Source organism: Thunnus thynnus, chromosome 14 (genome assembly GCF_963924715.1).
Source record: "Thunnus thynnus chromosome 14, fThuThy2.1, whole genome shotgun sequence".
Lineage (NCBI taxonomy): Eukaryota > Metazoa > Chordata > Actinopteri > Scombriformes > Scombridae > Thunnus > Thunnus thynnus.
The window spans coordinates 23,122,540-23,138,165 of NC_089530.1; the positions used below are offsets into that span (position 1 = coordinate 23,122,540).

Below are 15,626 nucleotides of genomic sequence, written 5' to 3' on the forward strand. Positions count from 1 at the left end.
GAAAGTGCTGCTCGTGGCCTTGTTCACATCAAAGCACACTAAATATTAGATACACCTCTTAGTTCAACGTCACCTCGAACTACATCATGATTCATAAAGATTTATCGCAGGGCTTGTCGTGCTAGCCTGCATCGGTTTTATTTCCTGTAGGTGTGCCTGATAAACTGAAAACTGAGTGTATCTTTACTCTCTGTGTTTCCTCCCAGCGTGTCAGTGTAATGGTCACAGCAGGTGTGTGAACAGCACCGTGTGCGAGCACTGCGGGAACCTGACAGCAGGGACGCACTGCCAGAGCTGCATGCCCGGTTACTATGGCGACCCGACCAACGGAGGGAAGTGCAACGGTGAGTGCAAAGGTCGCAGGGTCTATCTTGGGTGTTTATTTTTGGTTTGGAGTATCTGGAGAGAAGAAAAAAAAAGTCTGTAATCTGAGTCCTTCAACCTGAAAACAAGCAAAGCAATCTGTCAGTCAGAATGTTTCACACTCTTTCAAATCCAGTCAACTTTGTTTGAAGTATTTTCTGAAATCAGGTTTTATTTTTTCTTATTTCTAGTGCAGCAACCTGTCTTTTTCTGTCTCGCTCCGAGAGACACTCATGTCTTGAGTATTCTTGAACAAGTTTTCTTTGTGAAACATTTTTGAACTTGAACTAGGAAGTTCATACTTGACTGTGGCAAAAAAAAAAAAAACTCCAAAAAACTCAACACAAGGCCCAGTTATTTGAGGTAAAGGAAGCTTTCATCCACAAATTGTGAAGACCGAGACCATGACTCCTCAGTGAATGGAATTGCTCAGATGTCATGAAGGTTTAGCTTATTTTTTGATCCCATCATCCATCCGTCCATTAATTCCCCCTCAATGACCCCTTCCCAGTCGATGCTGTTTTTGGTTTTGTTCACCAAACCAGCTGATATTGTCTTTTTCAGTGTGTTTAGTCAGTCCTTTATTGACCTAATCATCTCCATAGCAACTGAGCAACTCTATCCGCCGAGGATGCCCACGAGATGTGGTCGAAAGCTTTCAAAACAACAAGTGGACATTGTGTTGAGAATTTTGTCGCCAGGTTTTTATACTTGTTTTAAATAAATGTTTTTAGAGCTCACTTATAGAAATGTTTTAAAAATTTCTCAGTGAATTATAGTGGAATTTCCCCCCTTCAGGCTATACATCCTCTCCGGTTGTCTCTCTGAATTGCTTTTATATAAACATGATGAACCACAAACTTACAGCAACACTGTAATAGACACAAACAACCTGATGGGGGCAGTGTTTAAAAGCTGTGAGTCTGAGCTCTGCTTTCTGTCTATCATGTGTTGACCAGAGCAGTGAAAAAGGGGGAAACTACACATGTAGTCTGGACAGGATTTTTTTTTTTGTCTGTAGACATTGAGGAAACGGCACCACAGCAGCTTCGTCGTAGCAAACAGCGGAGAGGTTAGACTTATAGAGAGGTCAGGCTGATGTAGGCAAATGCTCACAAGCATGCACACAGGCTTCATATGTATTCTTTGCTTTGAATCCGTCTGTCAGCAGTTCCTCTGCTTTGTTTTGCTCCATATGGGAAAAAAAATCAGAGCATATCCCACGTAAAATGGGATAATGGATGTGTGTGTGTGTGTGTGTGATTTGAGGGCTCAGGGGGGCTGGGTTTGGGGAAGGGTTTATGATATGGGCCTATGATCTAAAAAAAAAAAAAGAAAAAAGAAGAACATTAGAGATGGGAGAGTGTAATGAGTGAGTGAGTGACTGCTGGAGTGTGAGTGAAAGAGGGAGAAGTGAGAGGGAGGTGCGGTAACATCAGTCTCTCTCTGTGACAGATGTGCGTTTTGGCTTGGCGGCGGCGTGACATTAAATCGCTCTTAATCATTTTCTTATTTCCTGAGTTGACTGGTGTCTCCGTCCCCGGCGGCTCCTCGTAGCGAGCCGCGGCGCTGATAGATGCACGCCTCTCTCGTCGCCTCCTCGCAGGACAGCTTCTGATGCACTTTCTCTTCTACTTTGGCTTTCTTTGCATTTTTTTTTTCTTTCTTTCTTTTCACTCTGGTCACATGCTGCTGTTTCTCTTCCCGCGTGTTTCATTCTCGACACTTCCTTTATGTTCCTTTTTTATTTTATGGTTCATGCTACATTTGTTTATTTAAATCTATCTATCCTTTATACTATTGTTCATCCGTTCCCTCTCCTTTTCTTTCATGGTTCATGCCGTATTTATCCCATTTATCTTTTTTTTTTATCTTCTCATCTCCTTTCTTTTGCTTTATCTCCTCTCCTTTTTGTCTCTTCTTCTTTCCTATCATTTCCTTATCTTGTCTCTCCTTTTCTTTCATGTTCATGCTGTATTTATCCTATTTATGTCTTTTCTCCTTAGTTCATCTTTTTCCTTTTTTCCACTTTCCTTTCTTACCCTCATTTCCCCTCTCCTCTCCTCTCCTCCTGTTTTTGTCCTTTGCTTTCCTCTCTTCCTCTTCTCATCCTCTTTCTTTTGCTTTCAACTCCTCTTGTTCTTTCTTATCTCCTCACCTCTCATCTCTTCTTCTTCTTCTCTTCTCCTTTCATGATCATGCTGTTTGTACCACTTATCTGTCTTTTCTCCTTAGTTCATCCATTTTCTTTTCCTTTCTTCTTCTCTCCTTTTTTTCTTTCCTTTCTCTCGCTTTTTCATTTGCTTTCCTCTCCTCACCTCCTTTCTTCTGCTTTCATTTTGTCTAGTCTCTGTTCTTTAATCTCTTCACCTATTGTCTCTTCTTTCCTTTCCTTTTTCTCTTCTTCTCTCTTTGTTTCCTCTACTTTCTTTGTCATACTCTTGCTTTCCTTTCCTTTCATCTCCTCTCCTCCTTTCTCCTATCCTCTCCACTATTCTTGTCTCATCTTCTTTCTTATCCTTTCATTTTTTTTGTCTCTGTATTTTCATGTTCATGCCTCTCTTCATGTTCTCTTTCCTTTCTATCATCTCTTCTTCTCCTCTTGTTTCCTTTTCTTTCCCTCCCTCTCCTCTCCTCTCCTCCCTATGCTGGTTAAACTGGATTTGTAGAAAGGCTTGTGTCATTTGACCACACCTCCCTCAATCATCTTTTACCGGCTACACTGTTGATCATATAAAGACACTCATCCAACCATATCCATCATTATATCCAGCTGCCTTCACCTCCTCATCCCTTCATTTTTCCCTCCTTCATTTCCTCTACGCCTCTGTCATCCCCTCGCACGGTTCACAATAACTCTCCGTCTTAAATTCCCCGTTTTTGTTCATCCGTCTATCAATCCATCCATCCTTCTTTTTTCTCTCTATCTTTCCGTATAAAAGGGGACCACTAGATTTACCTTGGGCTAAACGGCTGAGAGGCAATGATGCGTGGCCGATGAGAGTTCAGAATGATAGAGAGACAGCTTCGTCACTACCCGAGAGGCGAAAAAGGGCCTCAGCTCACAGGGTTATAAAGAGGATGGACAGGTGAGAGAGGCAGCGGTGTGAGGACAAGAGGGAGAAACAGAGACAAAGACAGGTAGACGGAGAATGAAAGTGAGAGGGATCCACGTGGCGAGATATACAAGGTTAATATCGGCGGAGAAGGACAGTTGCCCTTGGATAGAGAGACGGCGAAGGAATAGAGGAGGAGACAGAGGGATAAATAGAAAGAAAGAGATGGAGGACAGACAGAGGAGAGTGGGAGTCTGTCTGTTCCCCTTTCCCTGTGACAGATGATTAACTAACCTTGTCAAATCTGGATGGAGTGTGCGTCTGCGGGTGTGTGCGGGGCATCGGTGTCCCTTTTCCTCCGACTGTACAGTTCACCTTGTCCTGCGTGCGTACGAAATCAAACACACTCAGGCCTTCCTTCAGAGGCGGAGCTGACAAGATGTTGGATGTCTGTTTAGTCTTTTAGTCCCTCAGAGGAGAACATGCACTTTAGGAGCTGACAGGAAACCTGCATGTTTTTATACACATCCTGGGAGTCTGTGTGCTGTTGATTTCTTATTTCTTTTTTTTTTTATTACAGCAGAGAGACAGGCTAAAAATTTTAAACTCATTTTTCACAGGAAGGGTTGTGCTGGAGTATACTTTCTCGCCTTGAAGTTAGACACAGTCACTCCTGGAAGTAGTATGACCGCATGTGCTGTGAATTTGAAGTAAGCTGTGACATCTGTGCTGAACTCCTCTCTGCAGATCGCTGTGGGGTGCTCGCTAAAGGGGATATATTATGCTTTTCCTTATTTTCAGTCATATATATGATGTTACAACGCCGGATATTCGTATTAAACGTGGCTAAAGTGTCAAATAACGAGGTAATAACTGATCCACTCAACAAATAGCTCCAAATATCTCCATATGTGGCAGTTTTTTACGCCGCTAACAAAGCTCTGCTAATTGAGTGAGCAACACGTTTCATTTCCTTTAAATTCTTCACAATTCACAGTTCCCACATTATTTAGTCATTTACAAGCTTTTAATTTGAAGCAGTGAAGCAGGAAATGTTGGGTTTGCATCAGCAGTAACTTAACACAACTCAAACAGCTGCAGAACTGGCTCATCAGGAGAGACAGGAGCTAAAACTGCCTGTTAAGAGACAGAGGCTGAACTAAAGGGGCCTCATAAAGGGCCAGTATAAGATAAATAAAGGAATATTTTGAACTGTGAATCATGCAAAGCTACTCTAATGGAGCTGGAAATGAGCATGATAAGTCCCCTTTAATGGCATGTCATGTAGGGTTTATGCATCTGTATTAGGGATCTATAGAGGCTCCACCAAAGTGTGCTTCCACAAAAATACATAGATACCTGTACTGTCCGATCATGTGCTTTGACAGTCAAATAAACGCCTTCTTTCACTAACAGATTTCTCTACAGATGGTCTTTTATCCTTGCATTTATTAGTTGGGAAAAACAAAACAAAATGCATCTCAATGAATTAACATTAATCTCAGAAGTAAGACAACATGAAACAGATGAATTAATTTGTACACGCAACTCACAAAATTAACACATTTTACTGAAATACTAATCTAGAAAAATAGATGTGATGAAAATAAAGCAGTATGTGCAAAAGATGCTAACGCAGGGACGGGATGTGAGCAGGAACAGATGGACGGTAAAGAGTCATTTACATGCGACTGAATGGAAGTCTCTGTTATTTTAAACACTTACTTGAAACATGACAAGGTCACATGAGAATGAGAAGAGAAAACATAACCTCTCACCACTAGGAGGTGCTGAAAACAAGGTAAACATGATCACTAACCAACTGCAACAGGAGAATACCACATAAACTTTTAAAGTTAAGAAAACACTTTAACATATTTTTATTGGACATTTCTCTTATATATTCATGATTACTTGACTTGTGGTACCTTTATTTTCTCTTACTTTGTATATTTTGATTATTATGCAGCACAACACCAGGGCTAATTCCTTGTATGAGCAAGTCTACATGGCAATAAACTTGATTAAAATGTGTTGAATTTCCAGGACAAAACCACATTTCTTGGCTAATTGTGAGTTTTAAAGTGAGTATATATAAATGGTCATTATGTTAGAAATAAACTGTACAGAGGGGAATATACTGATTGTAGGGTTTTAGAATGACCAGACTATCCTTTTTCTCTTGCCTAACCTGAATTTTTTGTGTTTGTGAACAAGTTATCTATTTTTTTTGAGAGAGAGAGATTAAGTATCTGCTCTTCCTGCCAGTGCTGAAGTTTAGTGAGTTTCCACCTGCAGCAGGATGACCACTGTGTGTCTGTGCTGCCCTCCGAGTTGTCTTCCAGGCAAGACTTCAGCTTGTATTATTTCTTCTCGTGCTTGTTATCTTTTGCTACCCAGCGCTTCAGCGTATAATGCTCCCCTGCCATCGGCACCTCACAGTGAACAGTTTTATTGCTTCCATAAATTTTGCATGATTCGCATCAGTAGCTCCCTGTCTCCATCTCGCTCTGATACTCTATCTCTCTCGGCACTACCTCTCCTGCTCTCTCTCTCTCTCTCTGGCTGTCTATGAAGACTCTCAGTCATGCAGGTTGTGTGATTCCTTGAAGCACGAGTCAAAGGTCGGCTGTTTGGTCTCGAGGACATTTTGTCATTCAGGCGGGAGGTTTTCATCGGTTCTTCAATTCAAACCTTGTTTCTTGTCTAAAAGGAAAAGGGAAAAGAGATGAATACATAAATTAAAATAAGATAAGAAGATTAAAAGATTAAATGAATAAAAAGCGATCACTGGATGTGTTATAAATTCATTAAAACAGAGAGAGGAGTGCTTGATATGAATTACGCAGGATTTGTTTCCTCTAGTTCTGTAGTGAGGAGTTTGTCAGCTCTGCATAAACTTTTTTTTTTTTTTCACTGTCATCCAGACGAGACAGTTGATGGATGTTTTATTGTGATCATATTCATGGTAAACCTGTACGACACCTGTGGGAATGCCAGCCATTCTAGTCTGCAGTTATTTGATTCATAGTGTTATCGCATCAGTCATCACCATATATTTTAGGATGAGCATGTACATATAGTCTTACATCCTGATTAGCTGGTTCAACCTGTACAATTTAACAGTTTGTTGCTTGTTGTGAGCAATGAAACGTCCACTTTACTGCAGGCTTTTACCAATTTCACCTTGAGACTGTCCTCACAAGGAAAACATTTTCTTTTTAACCATGACCATGATCTTACCACAACCTCATCCCAGTACTTTTAGTTGCCCAATCATTATCAGACCTTAACCATAGAGGTGGAAAATCAGACAAGGTTCAAAAGGACCCTTACAAACAACCTGTTTTGTGGTTAACTTTAAGAGCCTTATTGTCAGAAACAGATCTGAACTTAACTCCTTGGATTGTGACATGACTGCCATGTGACCTAAATAACTCTAACTTTGTGTTCAGACAGAATGCAAAGCAAATTAGCAATTTAGAGGCAGTGTGATTGCATAAAAAGTCAATGGAATACATGATATGAACATGTGAAAAATGCAAATTTTGCCTGGGTTGGTGTGAATCAACACAAAGACGCGTATACTGCAACATACAGAGACGAGAGGAAAAAAGACTGGAGGGAAATAACAGAACTGGAGTATCTGGTGAGTCAGACGGAGGCTGAGCTGTGACACAGACGCACTCCCACGAAAACTGTTGGTGTGTCTGTTGCCAGCTACATGGTGCAACATGGCGGGCTCCATGAAAGAGGATCCGCTCCCTATGTGGATATAAAGGGCTCATTCTACAAACACAGGTTATTACACACTAATTAAAACGTACTTATGAATATTATATTCCATCTCACACACTGGGCCTTTAAGATCAGACAGACGGATCATTGTGGTCATGATGAAAAGAATGCAAACTGCCAGCCATCCATCTTGACTTTTTTGGGGTTGTATAACAACATCTTCGCTAATCAGTCATGACCCTGGTTTTGAGGTGCTGTGCAAGAGCTACAGAGATGTTGAGTGCTGTCTCTGCAAGACACTGGCAACCCAGCAGCATCAACCAGAGACCGGGACAGACAGGACAGCAGGGTAGTGTGTGTGTGTGTCTGTTTGTGTGTATGTGTGTGTGCGATAGATCAGACGGAGCCAGCTGTTGTTGAGCTTTAGCAGCAGCAGAGAAGCAGAAGAGGGATGCTGCCTGCAGCGTTGCTCTATTCAGTCTGCTCTGTGGAGATGCTGCCAAATCCACTCTCACCTGCTGTCTTAAGTGTTTCTTTGTGTGCTGGTGTGTGTATATGTGTGCATATTTGTGCTTTTAAGCCTGCTTTTGTGTGTGTTTATGTACCTGTGGAGCCCTATGGCAGAATTGCAAAATACCCAGCATTCTTAGCGCACTACCCAGTCATCTTCCCTCTGGCAGCTCTCTATTCCTGGCGTCTGACTGGTCAACATATGGACGCACAGACAAACAGGAACCCGTACACACAAAACCACACTCATACACATGCTTCTGTAGATATGGTTTAAACAGCCCATCCTCATGAGAAAAAACATAATATCGGTTGAAAATTCAGTCGGCAAAAAACAACCGATAGTTACGTTTACGCCATCTAGTGGCCATAGTAATTACGTCCCAGAGAAGTGACGCAGTTCACGTGACACCAATTTAAGGTGACAGTTTTTCATATTAGGAGGAGGCGGGTTGGGTGGATGGATAGATAGATAGATAGATGTCAAAAAGTGGATTTAGCTGTTTGCTTCCTGTTTCCAACCGCAAGTGTCACATTTCCAACTCAGGACAGTTTTTTAATAGCCGTAACTAAGATTGTTGTGACTCAGACCTTAACCACAGCGTTGTCAAACCATAAAACATCATTATTTTTTCAGATTACTGCCTCTATCGGCAGCATATTATAAAACGCTCCTATGAGTCGTTCTGGAGCGCAGCTACAATTGACCTATGTCGTTGTTTCATTATGAGGATGTGTTGGATTTTAAACGGCTTTTGAATCCATTTTGATCTCCACTCAGTGCAAATAGTGTTTTTGAAGTCTTTCTGCAGCATTGACTCATAGAATAAGCTGCTTTCTTCGAGACTCTGCACTTTCATTTACGGCTCAAAGCTCACACGTGCATTAATAATGTAAAACTAGCTCCTATACTATCATGTAAGATCAAGATAAGTGCTGATCAGATATGATATGATCTATAATTATATCTAAAATGTATCTATAATAAGATAAAGTATCCAGTGCACAGTCAAATTAACATAACAACAGCTAAATGTGAATTTTACCTCGTATGATTAATGTGGAGGCACCTAAGGACGGGGTCACCAGCCAGATGAGGTTGAGTAAAACTAAGGCTTTAAAATCAAATGAGGAACATATACTGTAGAGAAGTGGAGCCGCTCAGCTTCTGTAGATGGCAGGATATATTATATCAACGAAATAAAAAGACACAAAATCCCTCTGCTGTAGCATATCATAAACCCTGCCTCTACACCTGTAGGCTCTGACTCTATGTGACCTTGCTGTTTCCTTGCCAGGAGCGATAAACACTGTAAATATTCTGTATTCACATAATAATCTCTTCTATGTGAAGTGGTTGACTGAATTGTTTTTTTTAATTATTGCAAAATGTACATAGCACAGCTGGAGCTACGTAAATAAATGCACCAACTTTGATTAAAAAGAAAAAATTAAGAGATAGTGTATTCTAACAATTCTCACATATTAATAGAATTTAACAGTTTTCTACATTTTTGTCAGTCTTTGCAATCAAAAGTTACTTCAACCACCATCATTTAGCCTTTATAAGCAGTGTATAAAACATTTTATATCAGTCATGTATTTGTAAGCAGATATTGGGATATTTTTAAGTGTTAATGTAACATATTTTATATTGTTACAGCTGTGTTGAACTATACTGTCATTCATTATCTGTTTATATAGCAGCCTCAATTTATGGATGACCACAGGAGCTATAGTTGACATTAATAAATACTTATATCTGCTTAAAAATGCATTTTGGTGTATTATAAACTGTTTACTACATGTTTATATCCTGCATATGAATGCTAGATAGGCGGGTTAAAGTATATTCAGATATTCATTGAAAAGAAAACAAAGTCCTTTAAACTAAGTTGTTCTTTTGAGGCATTTAAAATATAGAGGCCCGTCTATATTGAATGTCAGAAAACTGAAGAGTGGGATGAACTTTCACCTTTTTACATCAGTTTATGAAATGTTCTCATTTCAAAGTTGACGGTTCACTGATCAGATTCTGCTGAGGAAACAATATTCAAAGGTTCTTTGATGTATCTGAAAGAAAGAAATGAAAAGAAAAGACATGAAAACATGTTTTCATTGTATGCAAATATGCACACATGATCCCATGTAATTTACAGAGTCTTTACTCTGTGCTCGTGTCCCCGTGCCCTTGCCTTTACCTCGCTAGTCCTTCATTAAACCCAGTAAAAGGCCCTGTTCTCTCTTATCTAACTAAACTGCCCCGTCTGAGACGGAACAAAGGAAAGGAAGGAGTCAGCTGAAGGTGGAAGGTGACATTGATGATGCTGCAGATTATGAAATATTATTCATGGAGATTAGCATGTGATGGATCATTATCTGGGGAGTATAGTAGTGTAACTAGATATATAGTACAGAAAAAAAAAAAAAAAACACATCATGTAAATTTCCTATTCTGTGGCATGGTGGGGGGGGGGGGGGGGGGATAATAAATTGGTAACCACCATTTAATCAAACACACACCAAACAAAACACTACATATGTTAACGGTGCTGCAGTTTAAACCTGTTTTGTTTATGTTACGTTATTATTTGAACCTCATTGTTTACATAAATGTTCATTTGTCATTATTGTGTTAAAGTTACTCACTTGGTTTTATTTAATTTGCTGTTTAAATTGCTTTATTATCATAATTAGAACATAAGTGAAAACGTTACCTCAAGCCATATAAAGCTAATAACTGTGTCTTACTCTGAGTATCAAAGTGGATGACATTGCAACAAAGCCAAACATTTTGAGGAATTATAATTAATAATATAATAATATAATCATAATATATTTGCAGATTCTGCAGCATCTGATTTATGATCAATTCCAATCAAAGTAGGAAGAGCTGCAAGTAGTGCTGTGTAAAGGGTAACATAACTTTGACGCCATTGACCAACTTTCACATCCTGTCTGTGTCATTTTCTCTAACCATAAATAAGTTATAGTTACGTAAATTTAGCCAGATCTTAACCGCACTACTGTTGCTAATCTTCAGTAATAAGCATTTAAATAAGTTTGGTGAGTGGGTTGAAAGGTTGGCATTGTTGTAACACCAGAGTTCAGGCTGCTGAATTTAGATGAAAAGATGATACATATTTCCTACTTCATGGAGAAAAGAAAGTGACGAAGTGAAGAGTTGTTAGCAGCTTACTGTCTATATCAGAGCCGTCTCTGTCTCTGTGAGTGCAGATGTGAAATATAACTCACAATAAGTAAGTGTCAACACTTGAAAGTGTCTTTTGTAATACAGATGTTCAGTAACACACATGACACAGTCACCATCACAGCACACACATCTTCTGTATACAGTAGATGACCTGCAGGCCAATCAACACTTCTTGATAGGTGTGAACATGTTGCACAAAACTATATTGTCAAGAGCTCTACTGGGAATAGAACAGCTGCTGATATCTGTACTTTCATTTTACAGTAAGATTTACAACCTTTAATCACATTTTCTTGTCATACACAAGCGGCCTGAATTGAGTCCAGAAAATTTTACTTCTTTGTTTAGAAATGACTGAAGGGAGACAAATGTGGGTCAATTTTACTGAGAATACTCAATAACCACCTTTATTCTTTTTTTTGCATTGCATTTCTGAACGTGTTTTTGTTTTTCAATTTAAAATTTTCAAGGAGCAAATTGAAGAACATGCAAATAAATTTGTGCTCCATCAAATGGTATTTTTAAAATCTAATTTCATCTGTATTTGTTATGTTAGCTTTTTTTAGTCATGCCAGTTGCAACAACTATTAGGATTTGTGTTCAATTTTGTACATTGATGTGACATTCGTGGTCCCTAGAGGGAGAATCCAACTGACTTTAGTGATCCCGCCATTTTTGGCTTTTTGTGAAATGTCTTGAAAAATATTGGATGTGAAATTTGGTCCATGTCACTCAGAGGATGAATTCCAAGGATTCTGATGATCCTCTGACTTTTAACACCACCAATTATTCAGTGACACATCTCAACATCTACTTTGGTTGGCACAAAATCTGATACAGCTTTAGAGAAGGTCAGTGCCGTTGCCGTAGTATGCTGCCCTATAAGGTCTGTGATCACAAGACATGTTGAAAGTCATGGCGCGATTAAGGAGCATCGATCATGCATCAATGCAGAAGCTACACTGTGATCATGTGAGACAGGCTACTGATCTGGATGTGTGTTGGCTAGAGATATATTGAATAATTTCTGCGCCTTTGCTCCAATGATTTGGAGTCTTTTCATCAGTTCGACGTTCCTTAAAGCTGCTCTCTTGATAATTAATCTGTCTGCTTGTATCGTTGACCCTTGTGTTGTTACGTTCTGCCTGATTGTGTGAAGCTGTCATTTAACCCTTCTAATGTGTTAGAAAAGGGTTTACACCTTTAGTGTTAGCGGGTCAAATTTGACCCGTGTTTGAATTCATTAACAAGCACTGAGAGGGGGGTGGGGGGCTGTGCTTGCGATCATATTTGCTGCATGCTACTCTACAATTGAATTCAAGTCAATACGCTTTCTTGGCATGAAACATAATTTTAATATTATTACATAATATTGTTATACTATTTTTTATAGGATTTTATTACTGTTATTTTTGTTTTGTTGTATTTTTTGTTATTCATGATGGTTTGACATCATTTAATATGTATTTCTCTGCATACAACCCATACAACAACCCATAATTACAACCGGGTCAAGTTTGATCCGTAACACAACAGATGTAACTTTTTTTTTTAATATGCATTTAAAAAAAAGAAAAAAAAGATCAAAATGTTTCATCATATTCCATAGGCCATGGTGGACGATGTAATGAAGCCTTGTTTTGATCAGAAAAAATTAAAAGTCTGTTTCACACATCTAAACTTGAAAACGGGTCAAATTTGACCCTAACACAATAGAGGGGTTAAGTAGTAGTGCAGTTGCAGTGCTAGCAAATAAACATTTCTGATCCCTCCACACGGTGAGAAGTGCTGGCTGTTCTGTTCATTCTTTAAAGTACGAGATAATTTACAGTGAGCGGGTCATTATTGCGAAAAGAAGCCCGACAGGGTGATGCAGGTCTTGAACCACCCTGAAGGGGTTCTTTTCACAATAACGACCCCCGCACTGTATATTAGCCCACTCATAACACAGCTATTTACAAAAGAAATCAATAATCGGACACAAAATATTGGTTCAAAAATGATTTTATTGATTTAAAAATGATTGTACGCTAAATATATAGTCTGTTAGATTCTACGATTGGAACTGCGTGCTTAGCAACGTAAATATCTATGAAAGCTCTATAGCCTTCTTAAGATTATGACGTTTCTGTCATTCATCTCATCATGTTTCCTTCTTCCCGGGTCTTTGCAATTGACACACCTGGAAACACTATTGTTGCTAATGTTACAACTGGTAATGATATCACTTAAGTTAGCGTGTAGAGAGGCGCTCACCAGATCTGCTGCCGTTGCCTGGATCAGAGGACAGAATCTTGCTAAACTTTTCCCTTTCTGTACTGGTTGGAGCCCAGTAGCTCTTCAGGCTGCCGTCACATCTGTGCCCAGTCACAGACATTATCTCTGACGTTGTTTTTTTTTTCCACAAGGTGTCGTGAATGAGCTGTAGTTGGTAATTTTACCGGACTTCTTTCTGCAGATTGATATGATTGGGCGTAGTCCTCCTGAGTCTATGAACAGAACTGTGTCCTTAGCAATGGTCTGTTATTCATAGCAGCGGTCGGCTATTCAGAAATAACAGAATGGCGTAATTGACCAATCAGAATCGAGTATTCGACAAAGCTGTGTAATAATGGCTAATAGCTGTGATAAGAGAGTGATTCTGGAGAAAGAATAATCAGCATTTGAAAGAAAATCAAAGAAACATGCCAGTCACAATTCAGATGGTTGAGGGAATAAAGCAGCAAGTTTTGTAATTAATTTTATTCATGGTGTGAACCTGAAGTCCATGGAGAAGTACTGTGAGTAGCATGTAGTTTGACTATTTGAAATGGAAAAAACAAGGTATCTTGTTCTGTTCAGTTTCCTCAAAAATGCCCTCAGAAAGTACTGAAGTCTTTAATATTTTTTCTTGCCTACACATAGAGAGCAACATTAATTATAACTATTGTTTGTATATGGCTGCATACTTTTGAGAGACATTAAATCTATAAACTATAAAACTTTCTTCTTGTTCTTCTTGTTCTTGTTCTTGTTCTTGTTCTTCTTGTTCTTCTTCTTCTACTACTACTACTAATGGTTCTCTGTCATTTTCCATGAAAAAGGTATTGAATTTAATTGTTTGTGGTATTACAAAAGTCTTAAATTTAATTTGGTGAAAACTCCAGGAACCCTTAAGAAATGTCCAGGTGCTTACATTTTCTAAAAGAATATTTGAAGTTTTGTGTTTACAAGTTTACATTCTTTAGCTGCCCCCTTTTTAATTGCACTTATTTGTGATTTATTGGCAGCAGAGAAGGATTCAGACGTTGTGTGGTGTCACTGGGTTTTGATGCCCAACTCAAAAAACGCAAGAAAACCCCAAACAAACAAAAAACACCGGTGTGATATTTAGCGCCCTCCTTAAGTTATCTGGAGTATTATAACTGCACAGCCCTCAGGAATACGACATAACCGACTGGAGAAACAGATAAGATGCTCAGTGAGGATTGTTCTCTAATGTTTTCTCACTGACTTGTTTCCTCATCTCTACCTCTCTCTGCCTGACTCACACACACACGGCCTAGTTCCCACCTACACACACATTCAAACACACCCTGACAACAGGCGTCTTTTGTATTGTGTGTGTACATGCAGAGGCAGTGGGGTGAGAAATTGTACTCTCTTCAGGGGGCTTGCACAAGTCATGGGAAATATGATTTATATCAAATCAGCCCTTCTCGCTAAGAGATCGGGTTTCTTTTTATTGCGGCTTATTTCTGTGTTGTCAGCAAGTGTGGTGCGTGATGTGCTTTCTCCTCCGTCCATTTCATTCATTCATTCACTCTCTCTCTCTCTCCTCTTCTTTATGATTCCCCTGCTCCTTCCACCCTTCACCCTTCCGGAGGCTTTCTCTCTTATACAATTGAGTTCATCTCCTCTGAATATGATTGTGTCTGCAGACTGGTTGGGTTTTTTTTACAATAAGGATGTTTAGTGAGAGAAGCTGAATGAATGAATGGATTTACTGTATAGTGAAAGCCAGTAGCAGGTATGACTCTATAGAAAGCTATAGCTTATACTTGGAGATACAGTAGATTAAGTTTCCTTCACAGTGCTGGTCAACAGTCAGCAGCTTATCTATGAGCCGAGATCCTATTTCACACTTTTTCCGACATCTGACAACAGACTGTCTCACTAATTACTAGGGGTGTGCCCGAATACAAATACATTATTTGGCAAAGCACAAATAGTGGGTTTTATACAAATATTTGTTTCATACAAATATTTAAAAAATTATTTGTTGGGGGTGTTCCCCAGAGATAAAGCTGAACTACTGACACATACAAAGTGCTTCCAAGGGACTCTCCATAACCTGTTGTTCCCCTTCTCCTTTCAATGAAGTTAGGTTGTAAAAAATAGGCAATAAATGAAAAATGCAAAGCAAGAATCGCCTTTGAAGCTCCTCTCTACACATTACACGGTGTGCTGTCTCTGTGTTATGGGTGTATAAATAGCTAGAGGTCTGTCTGCAATGAGGTGATAAGTAAACTTTTAGCTCAGTAATCAGCGCATTTGTCTATGATCTAGGAGACTCCAGTTCAAGACTTGGTGTGCGGACCTCCTTCATAAGGTAGTTTATTCATGAACATTTATTGTAACACTTTAATTTTCTAAAATTAAAAGTTTCATAAAAACAAAAACAGGACTTTTAAGCCTCTTTCCACTTTTATTCGAATACAAATACAGATACAAATAGTTTTGCTGCCTCAACAAATACAGATACA

At 39.2% G+C, this 15,626-nt stretch overlaps 1 protein-coding gene across 3 annotated transcripts in view; it reads left to right on the plus strand.

Annotated features, from left to right (window-relative positions):
- Positions 1 to 15,626, plus strand: part of atrnl1a (attractin-like 1a) — a 319,852-nt gene that overhangs the window by 108,804 nt on the left and 195,422 nt on the right. For all 3 annotated transcript variants that reach the window (XM_067610631.1, XM_067610633.1, XM_067610634.1), the window contains one exon: positions 207 to 344. In XM_067610631.1, the coding sequence (XP_067466732.1) occupies positions 207 to 344 (138 nt within the window). The remainder of the gene's footprint in view (positions 1 to 206; positions 345 to 15,626) is intronic.